The sequence below is a fragment of the Emys orbicularis genome, chromosome 4, assembly GCF_028017835.1.
Source record: "Emys orbicularis isolate rEmyOrb1 chromosome 4, rEmyOrb1.hap1, whole genome shotgun sequence".
In the NCBI taxonomy this organism is placed as follows: Eukaryota; Metazoa; Chordata; order Testudines; family Emydidae; genus Emys; species Emys orbicularis.
In genome coordinates, this window is record NC_088686.1 from 95,503,317 (window position 1) to 95,518,002 (window position 14,686).

A 14,686-nucleotide genomic window follows, 5' to 3' on the forward strand; every position below is an offset into this window, starting at 1 on the left:
CGTATTATTAGGGTGTAATGACTCACATATAGGTAGTGGCCCACTAATGCAGATAGTGAAGCAGTAAATTTCAAAAAGTGTATACTCGCTCCTTGCCATCACGAAACTAAGCAAATAGCACTTTTTTCTTAAGTTAATGCAATATAGAATTTTTGTTATTGTGAACCCAAGCTTTCATGTGGCCAACTGGTTCATGTAGTACCAATTTTTAATTACCCTACACTTTTTGTCAAGTCCTTGCTCAACCACAAATATCAAGCCTTGGTGTTTTTCCTTTATACAACTTTTTGGCTTCTTGTCAGAGTTTCATCTACTTGTTTCTTTGGTTGTGTGTGTTGTTTCCCACATTTAATTTCTTCCTTTAGCTTAAGCTATGGAGGAGGACATCCATCACACTCGGAAACGGATCTTCTTCACAGACAGACATATGCAGCTTCTCATCAGCTTCCAGGATATGCTACCACCCACCATCCTACTGGTAAATATCTATTGTATGAAAATCAATTTAAATAACTGCTCTGTTAAATACTACATCTTTAAACTGATTAATTATATGGTCCTAAGGAGCCTGTAATGCAAGGTGTGGCAAAGGCTATTTCAAGAGTGAATTTACTATTTCAGCAATTTACTGAGCCTTCAACCATGAGTTTGTCTTGAGTGCACAATGGGGAAGGTAACTAGAAAGTTCAGTGCTTCATAATCTGGTTTACTAGTTCTATGAGCTTTAAATTAAAAACAAAAAAGTCCTGATAAGTCCAAAAAAGTTTTTCTTTCAGATATTGAGCATCAAATTTTCAATGACTGTAAGTCCAATAAGTATCTAACTGTTAACCTATTCTACACGTAAGAGTCAAATATTCAGTTGGTCTCCAAAGCCAGCTGCTGAAATTGTGCCAACAATTTTTGTGCAAATCAGATACTTAGAAGCCTAATTCATGCAAGTTTGGACACACAATTGTTCTTACTAATTTGTGGAACCTTATGGTGTAGTATTAAAGGCTAGCTAAAAATGTAGCTTTAAAATGTGGTAATAGTGAATGACTTATAAGTAAATGATGAAACCTAATTGGTCATCACTTCATAAAAATGTGAGCCTGTGTTCTGCAATCTAGATATCAACTTGTGTTGCATATGAAAGAAGAAAACTTCACAAAAAGAACAGTGGGACAAACCTGGAGGAGAGGGAAATGCATATCAAACTTAAAACTGATTAACTTTGCTTCCTACTAACATAGATTGAGTTATAGTATAGGGTTTTAATATATGCCTGACCGCTAGTAAATTAAAATTTTGAACAAATTTATTGTAGATTTTTAACAGCAAGTGTTAACATTTCATACCTTTTTAAACAAGGTGAAAGGCTTTGTAGTCTTTGGGTAGCAGTGATATCTCTGACTGTGGCTTGCTCTTAAATTTGTAATAGGAATTCATTGTGATTTGTATATTTGTTTTTTTCCAAGGTCTTTCTGGAATATTTGATACCAGTATGCACAGTGCTGGAAGTAACACTAAAGAAACTTCAGTTATGAACTTTCTCTCTGCAATTGAGTCTCGCACTGCTCAGGCTGCTTCTTCAGGAACTACCCTTTTACCACAATTCAGGGCTCCGTCATGGCAGACAGGTGATATTTTCTTAATTTTCAGCACACTTGTAAATTATTATATATGTGTTTATGTATTTAAAAGAGAGTTGTGGTGATGTAATAAATAAGACTGAGATGAGAATTCTTTCTTAAACTTCTCTCTTCATTATTCTTAACTTTATGAAAAAATTTCCTCTTGAAACAAATTTTTTCATATTGGTGTTAGCCCAGTAGTGAATATTTCTTGAGTTTAAATAAAAAAAAAAAAAAAAAAGCTTCTCAGCCACTTTTGAATTTTGCAGTTATGAAAAAATGCACATCTTCCACATCCATTTTATTTTGCAGTATTATAACCCAAGCCAAGCTTTTCATTCAAATTTTCAAAATTGGCAAAACAAATATGGTCAGACCAATGGTCCACCTAGTCCAGTATCCTGTCTTCTGATCGTGGCCAACCCCAGATGCTTCAGAAGGAATGAACAGAACAGGGCAGATTTGAGTGATGCATTCTATGTTGTCTATTTCCAGATTCTGGCAGTTGGAGATTGAGGGATACCCGAAGCATGGGATTGCATCTGTGACCATCTTGGCTAATAGCCATCGATGGCCCTATTCTCCTTGAATTTATCTAATTCTTTTTTAAACCCAGTTTATACTATTGGCCTTCACAACATCCCCTGGCAACAAGTTCCACAGGTTGACTGTGCATTGTGTGAAGCAGTTGTTCTTTTTGTTTGTTTGATACCTGCTGCCTATTAATTTCAGTGGGTGACCCACTAGTTCTTGTGTTGTGTTATGTGAAGGGGCAAATAACAGTTCCCAGTTCCTTATTTACTTTCTCCATACCACTCATATCCCCCTTTAGTCATCTCTTTTCTAAGCTGAACAGTCCCAGCCTTTTTAATTTTTTCTCAGATGGAACAGCTTCTATACCCCAAATAATTTTTGTTGCTTTTCTCTGTACCTTTTCCAGTTCTAATATATCTGTTTTCAGATGGGGTGCCCCAGAATTTCATGCAGTATTAAAGACATTGGCATACCATGAATTTATATAGTGACATGAAGATGATATTTTCTGTCTTATTATCTATCCCTTTCCTAATGGTTGCTGACATTTTGTTAGCTCATTTGACTGCCGCTGCACAATGAGTGGATGTTTTCAGAGAACTCTCCGTGATGACCCCCCAGGTCTCTTTCTTGAGTGGTAACAACTAATTTAGACCCCATCATTAGACATATTTGGGATTATGTTTTCCAAGGTGCATTATTTTGCACTTTTCAACCCTGAATTTCATCTGCCATTTTGTTGCCAGTTACTGCCTTTAGTGAGTTCCCTTTGTAACTCTTTTCAGTCAGCTTTGGACTATCTTGTGTAATTTTGTATCCTCTGCAAACTTTGCCTCCTCACCATTTACCCCTTTTTCCAGATCGTTTATGAATATGTTGAACAGCAGTGATTTAGTACAGATCCTTGGGGGACCCATTATTTACCTCTCTCCACTGTGAAAACTGACCATTTATTCCTAGCCCTTGTTTCCTATATTTTAACCAGCTACTGATCCATGAGAGGATCTTCCCTCTTATCTCATGACTGCTTATTTTGCCAAAGAGTCTTTGGTAAGGGACCTTGTTCAACTATATTCACTGAATCACCCTTGTCCACGTGCTTGTTGACCCCCTCAAACAATTCTAATAGGTTGGTGAGGCATAATTTCCCTTTACAAAAGCCATGTAGATGCTTCCCCACCATATTGTGTCCACCAGTGTGTCTGATAATTCTGTTCTCTACTATAATTTCAACCAGCTTTCCTGGTACTGAAGTTAGGCTCACCGGCTTATAATTCCTAGGATCGCCTCTGGAACCTTTTTTAAAAATTGGCATTACATTAGCTATTCTCCAGTCATCTGATAAAGAGGCTGATTTAAGCAATAGGTTACATACCACAGTTAGTAGTTCTGCAATTTCATATTTGAGTTCCTTCAGAAATCTTGGTGAATACCATCTGGGCCTGGTGACTTGCTATTGTTTAATTTATCAATTTGTGCCAAAACCTCCTCTACTGACACCTCAATCTGGGACAGTTCCTCAGATTTATCACCTAAAAAGTATGGTTTGACTGTTCCTCACTAGCTCCTTCTTGTACTTAACCAACTTCTTTCCTATCCTCTTGACTACAGAATAGAGTTCCCCCTTTAATAGTTTCATCCCTTAGGGATCTCTCTGCCTGAACTGTGTGCTCCTCCGCAGCTTTCGGCTTTCCCCCAGCCCTTAGTTTAAAAAAATCCTCTCCAACCTTTTTAGTTGTACATGGTAATCCTCATTAGGGATTATGAGCAGAATAAATGTGAAAGTACTTGGCTTTGCAAAAATTTATGAACATTTGAAAATGGTTTAGTGGGAATGCTAGGTTGTCCTTTTCTCTAGTGAATTAAATATACACTGCCAGTATCTATTTGGACCTACTCACATTAACAAAAAATATAAATCAATTAGGATTAATCATACTTCCTCAACTAGACCATCCATACACCCTGGCAAGTCATGTATTATCAACCCTCTCTCCCCATACCAATTATTTTCCATAATGTTTCTCCTTAAAATTCATGGATAACTATGACTGCTTCTTCAAGTGATGGTCCCTATGTGTATTCCACATATGTGTACGCGAGCACGCCATGCGCCTGACTCAGGAAATTCTTCAGAGCAGTGTCTGTTGGCCTGCCCATGCTCAGTAGCTCTCCTTGTGCTCCTGACTGAGGGTATAAGAGGCAGTCCGGGTCAATGCCTTGCTAGTTACTTGTTACCATTCCATGGTCACTCCTTCCCACCCAGAACTCAAGAAGCCTGGGAGCTTTGCCTACTGAATCATCTGATGGAGAAGGCTATGAGGACCCTTTCCAATCTGGGATAGGGAGACTGCCCTGTACATGAGCCTTAACTTCCTGGCAGTGCCCCTGCAAGCATGTGCCTTTGAGCTGAGCCATCAATATCTAAGCCCAAGGACTCTTCTTCCAGGTCTCCACATGAGTGTTGAGGGCATTCTCATGGGTGCAAGAACAGATCCCCGTTGAGGACTGTCCATAAGAAACACACTTCCTCCCTGAGCTGGTGTATTGTGATTGGAACCTAAGGAACCAGTTCCGATGGAAAACCCCCCAAGGTGCATAAAAAGAAAGATCCGCCAGTTTTGTCCGTCACCTCGGTGCCAAAACATAAGGATAGACTCTCGCTGGTTCTGTCTACGAGTACTGGTCCAGGCTCATTGTCGGTATTGCCTCATCCACCTCGTCCGGTCACTGTAGATTCACCAAATCCATCAGACTTAACTGCGGGAACCTCTTGGATACTAGAACGTATCAAGATTTATGTAACACCAGAGATTATATTACCCCCTTATCCAGTCTCGACTTCTTTCCAGCCTGGCCCTCTGGAGGAGGAGCCTGCATTACTGTCTCAGGAGCCGTCTCACCTCCAACCATACAGCAGGAGTGCCCTGGTACCAACAGCGCCTCTGCTACTGGTGGAGCAGTTCTTGGACTTGGATGAATCTGAGGATATTGCTGCACTGGTATCTCCGCAGAGGCAGTTGAACCCTGATAGACAGTTGAGTGGTTACGCTCACCATTCCCTGGTTATGACCCCACCCCCTTTCGGGGACCGCTGGTACCAATTTCTTTGGGGTTCCCCCGCAATCCATTGATCCCTCCTTCTGGCCATATTGGGGTCCGTAGGATCCTTGTGGCAAGCATCCAGGCCCCCTCAAGAATTGTGCTGTTCCTTTCCCTCTCAACAGCTAGTTCCGTCGGTGTAAAAGCAGGAAGAGGTGTAACCAGATACACAGGTACCAACGGGTCTGACGGGTGTCTCTTCATCATCCCCAGACAAAGTGATCACTCCTTCACCTTCTCTGTTGGATGATCATTGCCAGGACCACTCTTGTGGACCAGGATGTAGTCAATCTGGCCTAGTCGTCAGCACAGGAGTCCACTCTAGAGGACAGAGCAGGCGTCCAGGTTGGGGAATGAAGCCCAGGGTCAGCACTAGAATCAGTTGCCAATTACCAGAGCCAGGGGTCAAGCCAGAGTCAGAACCAAGAATTGAAATTGAGGGTCAGAGCCAAGGTCTGATACAAAATGCGAGAGCCAAGGATCAAGCCAGAATCGGGGTCATAAGACTGAGGCCGGGGTTGGAGCCAGGACTGGTAACTTATGATTGGAGGTGAGGTGAAAGAGCAGGAACTGGAGGAGAGGCAAGGATCAAGCATGGAGCAGCAGCATGGTGGGAACAGGGGCGAAGGCAGGGGTGAGGCAGGAGCAGAGCAGGAATCAGGAACAGGTTTGGGTGCAGTCCTGGCTCCAACCTGGGCTCAGACTTCTGACCCTGATTCTGGCTTGATCCTTGGCTCTGGCATTTTGTATCAGATCTTGGCTCTGACCCTCAGTTTCAATTCCTGGTTCTGGCTTAAATAGTGTGGTTGGACCGATCAGTGGAACCAGACGAATCTCCAATCAGTGCTCCCATGGGTGGTGCCTTGGCTGATGCTATAGTCCTACTAGCTTTTCAGCCTACTAGGTTTCAGCAGACACCGGATGGAGGCCAGGATGCAGCAGCAGTCTGGGGACACCCAGGTCTGGGTTCAAGACCTGGGACATCACATCCAGGAGCTATTACAAAGAGTGACCAGTGATCTACAGATCCCGTTAGAGGAGGTCCAGGACCCTCAACACCAATTCCTGGACATCTTGCAGCCTCAGGAACCGAGTAAGTTGGCTCTATCCATCAGTGAGGCCATACTAGAACTGGCTAGAGGAGTATGGCACACTCTAGCATCCTGTGTCCCTACGTCAAAAAGGGTTAAGAGGCGGGTTTTTGTTCCTGCTAAATCCTTATTCTCCCATCCTGCCCCCAACTTGCTGGTAGTACAGGCAGCTGCTGAAAGGGCTAGGTCACGCTATCAAAGGGCCATCCCGGCAGATAAAGGGTGTAAGAGACTGGACCTCCTGGGGAGGAAGGTCTTCTCCTCTGCAAGCCTGCAATTTCATGTCACTAACTACCAAGCATTGTTTGTGAAATAAGATTTTAATTTCTGTTCCAGGCTTGTGGACTTCACAGACAGGCTTTCCACAGAAGACAGGGCCCAATTTCAGTCTCCTTTAGATAACGGGAAGTTAGTGGCAAAGACAGACCTCCAGCTGCAGTGGATACAGTGGACATGGCTTCCAGAAGTTTGACCACTGGTCTAGTCATAAGGGGGGGATTCCTGGCTGCAATTGTCAGGGTTTCCTAGGGAGGCCCAAAACACCATCCAGGACCTTTGCATCCCAAACAACAGAAAGCTACCCCTATATTGTTCCAGACGAGACATGGGTTGTGTCTTCCAAAGTGATGCTCTGCTTATGTCTTGGACAAATGGCCTCAGAAACTCCTTTCCTCCCATTCTCCTGCTTCCACAGGTCATAGGGAAGATACGTCATGACAGAGCCACCATTATTCTCTTAGCACCCCACTGGCCCAGACATTTCTGGTTCATGGAACTTCTAAGAGTGTCTTCCCATCAACTGATCAGGATTCGCCCTTTAGACCCATAGACTTTAAGGCCAGAAGGGACCATCATGATCATCTAGTCTGACCTCCTGCACATTGCAGGCCACAAAACCTCACCCACCCACTCCTGCAATAGACCCATAACCTCTGGCCAAGTTACTGAAGTCCTCAAACTCATGATTTAAAGACTTTAAGTTACAGAGAATCCACCATTTACACTAGTTTAAAGCTGCAAGTGACCCATGAGCTCCTAACCCTGGATTGGGGAAAGACCAAATATCCCAATCCAGGCTCATTCCGCCACAGCCTGGTTTTTGGATGGGGTTGGAAATAGAACACTCATGTACAGCCCCTGTTCAGGTGATCCTTAACCAGAATAGAAAAGAGTCTACTAGAATCTGTTATTGGGCCAAATTGAGATGCTTTTCATCCTGGGCACAGCTGCGCCAACATTACCCGGAAACTGTAAGTATTTCAGTTGTTCTTAGACTATCTCCTGTTCTTGAAGACTATTAGTTCACTACGAGTACACCTTGCAGCAGTTAGTACCTTACTCCTCTGGTGGGAGGATCCTCAGTCTTTACTCACCCAGCTGCGGTATGATTCATGAAAGGCCTGCTCAGGACCTTCCCACCAGTGCTTAAACCTACCCCTCAATAGGACCTTAACTTTGTCCTGTCCAAGTTCATTAGTTCACCTTTTGAACCTATGGTAACTTGTACCATGGCCCACTTGTCCATGAAGGTGGCATTCTTAATAGCTATCACCTCAGCTAGGAGGGTCAGTGAGTTTGGAGCCATCATGGCAGACCCTCCTTATACAGTGCTTCTCAAAGAAAAGGTTTCTCTTCGACTACACCCCAAGTTTCTCCCCAAGATTGTTTGAGTTCCATATCAATCAAATGATACTTACCTGTATTTTTCCTAAAACCCCATGCTTCCCCTGAAGACAAGAGACTTCGCTCCCTTGATGTCTGACATGCCCTGGTGTTCTATCTGCAAAGAACCAAACCCATTAGGAAATCTCAGAGAATCTTTATTGCCATAGCAGAGAGGTCGCATGGGCAAGTCATATCCTCCCAGAGGATTTCTAAGTGGGTCTCTGGATGCATCTTAAAGTGCTACAAGTTAGCAAACATTCCTCCCCCTGAGGGTATCACAGCTCACTCCACACAAGGCCAGGGTTCTTCCACCACGTGTATCAGATGTTCTGCTGCAGCACATTTGTGGAGTGGCCACCTGGAGATCAGTTCACATGTTAGCGATGCACTGTGCTCTAGTTTATGCCTTGGCTGTGGATGCAGCGCTGGTATTGGCAGTATTGTAAGCATCTTTGCTACCAGCTTCCTCACAGCCGCCTCCAGTCTGAATACTGCTTGCCAATCATCCACACGTGGAATTCACATAGGGATCATCACGCAAAGAGGAAGCGGAGGTCACTTACTGTAACTGGAAGTTCTTTAAGATGTATGAACCCTATATGCATTCCCCTACTCGCCCTCCATCTTCTCTGCTTCGGATCCTGTTGAATTTGTGGTAAGAAGAGGAACTGGAGAAGGATTGACCCAAACTGCATCTTATACCCTTGGTTGGGAGTGTGAGGAAAGCTATTGAGCATGTGCGGGCGAACAGACGCTGCTTTGAAGAATTTCCAGACTCTGGTGCATGGAATGTATGCATATCCAAGTATAGAATATGGATAAGGGCCACATATCTCAAAGAACCTCCAGTTACAGTAAGTAGCCTCCACTTCCACAACACACAAAATTGTGGGTTTGTTTGTTTTTTTAAGTGTCTCCTAAATTTGAGTCCTAAGTCCATGTTTAGGCAACTAAGTGGTTTGATTTTCTAAAGTGCTGAGCATGTGATAGCTTTGTCTGAAGGCAGTCTGACCTTTTTCTTGCTTTCAGAGGTCAAAACTGCATAGCTATTCAGGCGAGTTCACATATCATGAGTAGGGTATAGAGCCAGCCACATCAACAAAGGCAACCTGAAAAAATAAAGTTGCTGCTCCTGCCTCCTGCTTTTAAGAAACAGCAGCTATGCTGAGATGGTGCTGGTGTGGCTGGCTTAGCATGTCTCCAATGATGTAGGAAAGGCTTGAATCTATCAAAAGTAAGGAATAAAAACAGATCCATTAGGGACCTTTATACATCTACAATTAAAGCAGAAATAAATGAGTTCCTTTCTTAAATTCTTGTTATTGGCCATTATTGTGCCCTTATCCTCATTTTATAGAAGGTGAGGACCAGTTTAAAAAAAAAAAAAAAAAAAGGCCAGCTGCAGTTAATGTTGTTTTAAATGCTAGTGTTTATGCATTAAAATACTATTTATTTATACTACTTCGGACAGGAAGAACTCATAGTTACCGCCCTGTCTTACATGTGAAAAAATCTTGGCATATTCAAGTAATTTAGCTTCTTGAGTGCTTGCTCATGTCGATTCCAAGTTGGTGTGTGCGGTGTCCAAGTAGGTGTCGATTCCAAGTAGGTGTCATCAGAAGGCTTTTCCCCAGCAGTACCCGTCAGGTCGGCTGTGGAGCCCCCTGGAGTCGCACCTTTATGGCGGTGTATATAGGTCCCTACCGACCCGCCGCTTCCTCAGTTCCTTCTTACTGCCAGTGACGGTCGTTGGAGCTGCGTGTCTCTCTTGCTTTGGCAAGCGTTTCCCCTAGTGATCAGACTTTTGATTATCCTGTAAATAGTTTATTAGTTATTGTTAGTCTTTAATAGTTAGTTAGTTAGTTAGATAGAAGCTGGGGGTTTCCCCATCCCCACCAAACCAATTTCCCTCACCTCTTGGGGTTTGGGGCATGCCTCGATCCCAAGGGTTTAAGCTGTGCTGGACTTGCCACAAGCCCATGCCAATGGGTGGCCCCCACGATTCCTGCCTAAAGTGTCTGGGGGAGGCACATCAAACAGATCGCTGCAAGATCTGCAAAGGGTTCCACCCGAGAACAAAGAAAGAAAGGGACTTCAGGCTCAAACAACTCCTTATGGAGGCAGCCCTCCATCCCCAGCCAGCTCCGGGCCAGCCAAACCTAGCACCGAGCTTCTCCGTGTAGAGTGCTCCAAGCTCCGTTAGAGAAATGACACCAAGGAAGGACTCTAAGCATAGAGATCCTCGACACAGTCACTCCCCAGCGCTGAAGCCCACGATGGCAATGCAGCACCGCTAACACTCACCAGTGCTTCATAAATGGCACAAGAAGACAGATAGAGAGCACTCGTCCACAGTGAGAGCAGCCAGGTCTGCCAGCGGTGTGCGTCCCGCGCAGGGGCACCCGGCGCCGGTCTTGGAGGAACTCAAGGAGCTGCACCGTCTAGTGGCAAGCCTACAATGATGAGGCACCGCTCACCTTCCCGTGGCACTGTTCTCTGGCACCATCCCGCTCGGCACTGCTGTGGTGTCCTCGCTCGTTGTCCCTGGCACAGACCTCTTTACAGGCCTCACTTGACGCAGTAGCCTCTGCCACACGAACCATGTCCTCCGCCATAGCCATGAGGAAGAGCTTATGGCTCCAGGTGTCGGGCCTTCCCCCAGAGATCCAACAAACAATTCAAGAGTTGCCCTTCGACTGCATGAGGCTGTTTTCTGAGCAGACAGATTCCAAGCTCCATAGCCTAAAGGATTCATGGGAAACACTGAAATTGCTGGGTCTGCATACCCCCGCCACCCAGCAGAAACACTTTAAGCCCCAACCCCCTCCGCACTTCTACCTTCCCCAGCCTAGGCAGGACTTTTCCAGGAAGTGGGGCAGGCATGGTAGGCATAAGCCTCATCACCATCCACTGCCCAGTCAAGGCCAGGGCTCAGCGAGGCAGTCATAAGGCTCTAAGCAAGCCTTGTGATGGCGCGCTCGGGGGCAACGCACCAGTCCACTCACTGGACCCTTCACCCTGTTTTGTGAATTGTTTGTCCCACTTCTGTCGTACTTGGACCCAGATAACCTCAAATTGCTGGGTCCTTCGCACCATAGAAGTGGGATATTCTCTCCAATTCTGCTCCTCCCATACCCCTTCCTCGTCCCTCTTCAAGGACTCTTCTCACAAGCAGCTCCTCATGCAGGAGTTTCAAATGCTCCTCGACGCGGGAGCAGTGGAGGAGGTTCCACAGGAACTAAGGGACAACGGATTCTACTCCCGATATTTCCTAATCCTCAAAGCCAAAGGGGGTCTCAGACCTGTCGTTGACCTGCAACGCCTCAACAGGTTCATGAATAAGTTGAGGTGCCACATGGTCTCTTTGACTGCCATCATCCCGTCCCTGGATCCAGGAGACTGGTGTGCTGTCCTCAACCTAAAGGACTCGTACTTCCACATATCAATAGTTCCAGCCCACAAATGCTTTCTCCGGTTCGTAGTGCACCATAACCATTACCAGTTTACAGTCCTCCCCTTTGTCCTGTCAGCAGCACCTCGAGTTTTTATCAAGTGCGTGGCAGTCATAGCTGCCTTCCTGAGAAGAAGGCAGGTGCAGGTCTTCCCATACCTCGACGACTGGCTGGTCAGGGGCTGTTCCAAGGCGCAAGTGGAGCAACACGTCAACTTGATGAGATCCACCTTCAACAAGCTGGGTCTCCTCCTGAACGTACACAAATCAACTCTATCCCCTACTCAGAGAATAGAATTCATTGGGGCAGTGTTGGACTTGGGTCAGGCCAGAGCCTTCCTGCCAGAGACTCGTTTTCGGACAATGCAAGACATCATAGAAGGCTTCAAGCAATACCCCACCACCACAGCAAGGAATTGCTTGAAGCTCCTCGGACATATGGCAGCTTGTACATATGTGGCACAATAAGTAAGGCTGAGGCTCAGACCTCTCCAGGCCTTGCTGGCGTCAACTTATCGGCTAGGGTGCAACAGCCTGGACAAGGTGGTCACACTCCCACTGCCAGTTCTTGGGTCTCTCCAGTGGTGGCTCAACCCACAGGCGGTATGCACAGGGGTCCCCTTTACCAGACCGCAGCCCTTTCTGTCCCTGGTCACAGACGCATCAGCATTGGGGTGGGGAGCTCATCTGGAAGAACTCAGGATCCAGGGACTTTGGTCGCAAGTCGAGCTCTTGCTTCTCGTCGACATCAGGGAGCTGAGAGTGGTCCGCCTGGCATGCCAGACCTTCCATGTCCACTTGCGAAGGCATAGTGTGGCGTTGATGATGGACAACACAACCACAATGTTTTATATAAACAAGCATGGTGGAGCTCGCTCCTTTCCCCTATATTAGGAAGCTCTCACACTGTGGGACTTCTGCATAGCCCACTCAATTCACCTGGAAACATCCTACCTCCTGGTTCTCCTAACAAGCTAGCGGACTATCTTAGCAGATCATTCCACAACCACAAGTGGTCCATTCGCCTGGACATGATGAATAGCATTTTCCAAAGGTGGGGAGTTCCCCAGATAGACCTGTTCACTACAAAAAGCAACAGGCAGTGTCTACAGTTCTGTTCCTTCCAGAATCACAACCTGGGCTCTCTCGTGGACGCGTTCCTCCTTCCTTGGACGGACCACCTGCTGTACGTGTTCCGGCCTTTCCCGCTTATCCACAAGATTCTGCTCAAGATCCGCAGGGAGAGGGCCACAGTCATACTGATAGTGCCAGCTGGGCCTCGCCAGGACTGGTATACCTCGCTCCTGGAGCTGTCGGTGGATACCCCAATCTCATTGCCCTTGCTTCCGTACCTGATCACTCAAGATCATGACCATCTCCAGTGTTCCAGCCTCGAGTCTCTCCACATTACATCTTGGAAGCTTCCTGGTTAAACCAAGTAGAACTAATGTGCTCTGATCCCATTAGGGAGGTTCTCCTTGGCAGTAGGAAACCCTCTACCTGGGCCACCTACCTGGCCAAGTGGAAGAGATTCTCAATCTGGTGTTTGCAGGCCTGTACCCTTCCACTGCAGACACTGATACCTCTCACCTTAGACTATCTGCTGTATTTAAAGAAGCAGGGCCTGTCGGTCTCATCAATAAGGGTTGACCTAGCCGCCATTTCGGCATTCTACCCAGGAGTGGCTGGCCAATCAGTCTTCTCCAACCTGATGGTCGGTCGGTTTTTTAAAGGTCTTGACAGATTATACCCACAAGTTAGGCAGCCGATCCCGGTTTGGGACTTCAATCTGGTTCTTTCAAGACTAATAGGGCCCCCCTTCAAGCCCCTAGTGACTTGCTCATTATTCTTTCTGTCATGGAAAGTGGCATTTCTGGTCGCAATAACATTAACTAGGAGAGTGTCCGAGCTTAAGGCCTTAACTTCTGACCCTCCTTGCACCATTTTTTTATAAGGACAAGGTCAGCTTAGTCCTCACCCAGCCTTTCTCCCAAAGGTCGTCTCTATTTCATGCCAATCAGGACATTTTTCTCCCAGTCTTTTACCCTAAGCCACACGCTGCTAACAGTCGGGAGCAAAGACTCCACTCCTTGGACATACAGCGAGCATTGGCCTTTTATATCAAGCGCCCAAAGCCGTTTCATAAGTCGATTCAGTTGTTTGTGGCAGTAGTTGATAGGATTAAGAGCCTCACGGTGTCTTTTCTCAAAGAATTTCGTCATGGATCTCGTCCTGTATCCGGGCATGTTATGATTTGGCAAAGATACCTGCCCCAGCACTAACGGCACATTCTACAAGGGCGCAGGTGTCTTCGGTGGCGTTCCTGGCCCAGGAGAGCTGCAGGGCAGCGACATGGTAATCGATCCACATTTTTACCTCTCATTACCCAGCATGCCAGGGACGATGCAGCATTCGGCAGAGTGGTGCTTCAGTCAGCAATTCCATGAACTCGGACCCCTCCTAGGAAATGCTTGGGAGTCACCTACTTGGAATCGACATGAGCAAGCACTTGAAGAAGAAAAAACGGTTACTTACTTTCTTGTAACTATTGTTTTTCGAGATGTGCTGTTCATGTCCATTCCAAGACCCACCCACCTCCCCTCTGTCGGAGTATCCGGCAAGAAGGAACTGAAGAGGCGGCGGGTCGGCAGGGACCTATATACACCGCCGTGAAGGCACCACTCCAGGGGGGCTCCACAGCCGACCCGACGGGTACCACTAGGGGAAAAACCTTCTGACAACTGTGCACGCAGAACGTGCACACCTACTTGGAATGGATGTGAGCAACACAACCCGAAGAACAACTGTTACAAGAAGGTAGGTAACCGTGTATTTTTTCTTTTTTTATATACAGTAGTCCTCCTGCCTCTATGGCAATAAGTATTTTTATGCTTGGGAGAATCTGATTGGTGTTTGAATGCTACTTAAAATTTCTATTTACTGCATCCATATAGATATATTTACAAATAGTATATAGCATATTTATTTGTACAGCTTGCAAATTTTAAACTGGTGCTAAAATGCTTCTCTTTTTATTATAAGGGTTTAATTTCTGTTGAACTGAAAGGCCATCCAAATGCCCTCCTGAGCTGCCTCAGCTGATGCTGTCTAAGCAATTTTGAGATTAAGCTGTAATGGTGCCCTGCTGCAACTATAAAACTTGAAACAACTGAAATATTTTAAATTATTTTAAATGGAATTTATTTGCTGAGGTAATTATTGTGTCA

At 45.7% G+C, this 14,686-nt stretch overlaps 1 protein-coding gene across 1 annotated transcript in view; it reads left to right on the forward strand.

Moving 5' to 3' along the window:
• The window catches only part of QSER1 (glutamine and serine rich 1), an 87,906-nt gene that overhangs the window by 30,486 nt on the left and 42,734 nt on the right, over positions 1-14,686 (forward strand). Inside the window, exons 2-3 of the mRNA XM_065403330.1 lie at positions 366-478; positions 1,461-1,622. Coding sequence (XP_065259402.1) covers positions 366-478; positions 1,461-1,622 — 275 coding nt within the window. The remainder of the gene's footprint in view (positions 1-365; positions 479-1,460; positions 1,623-14,686) is intronic.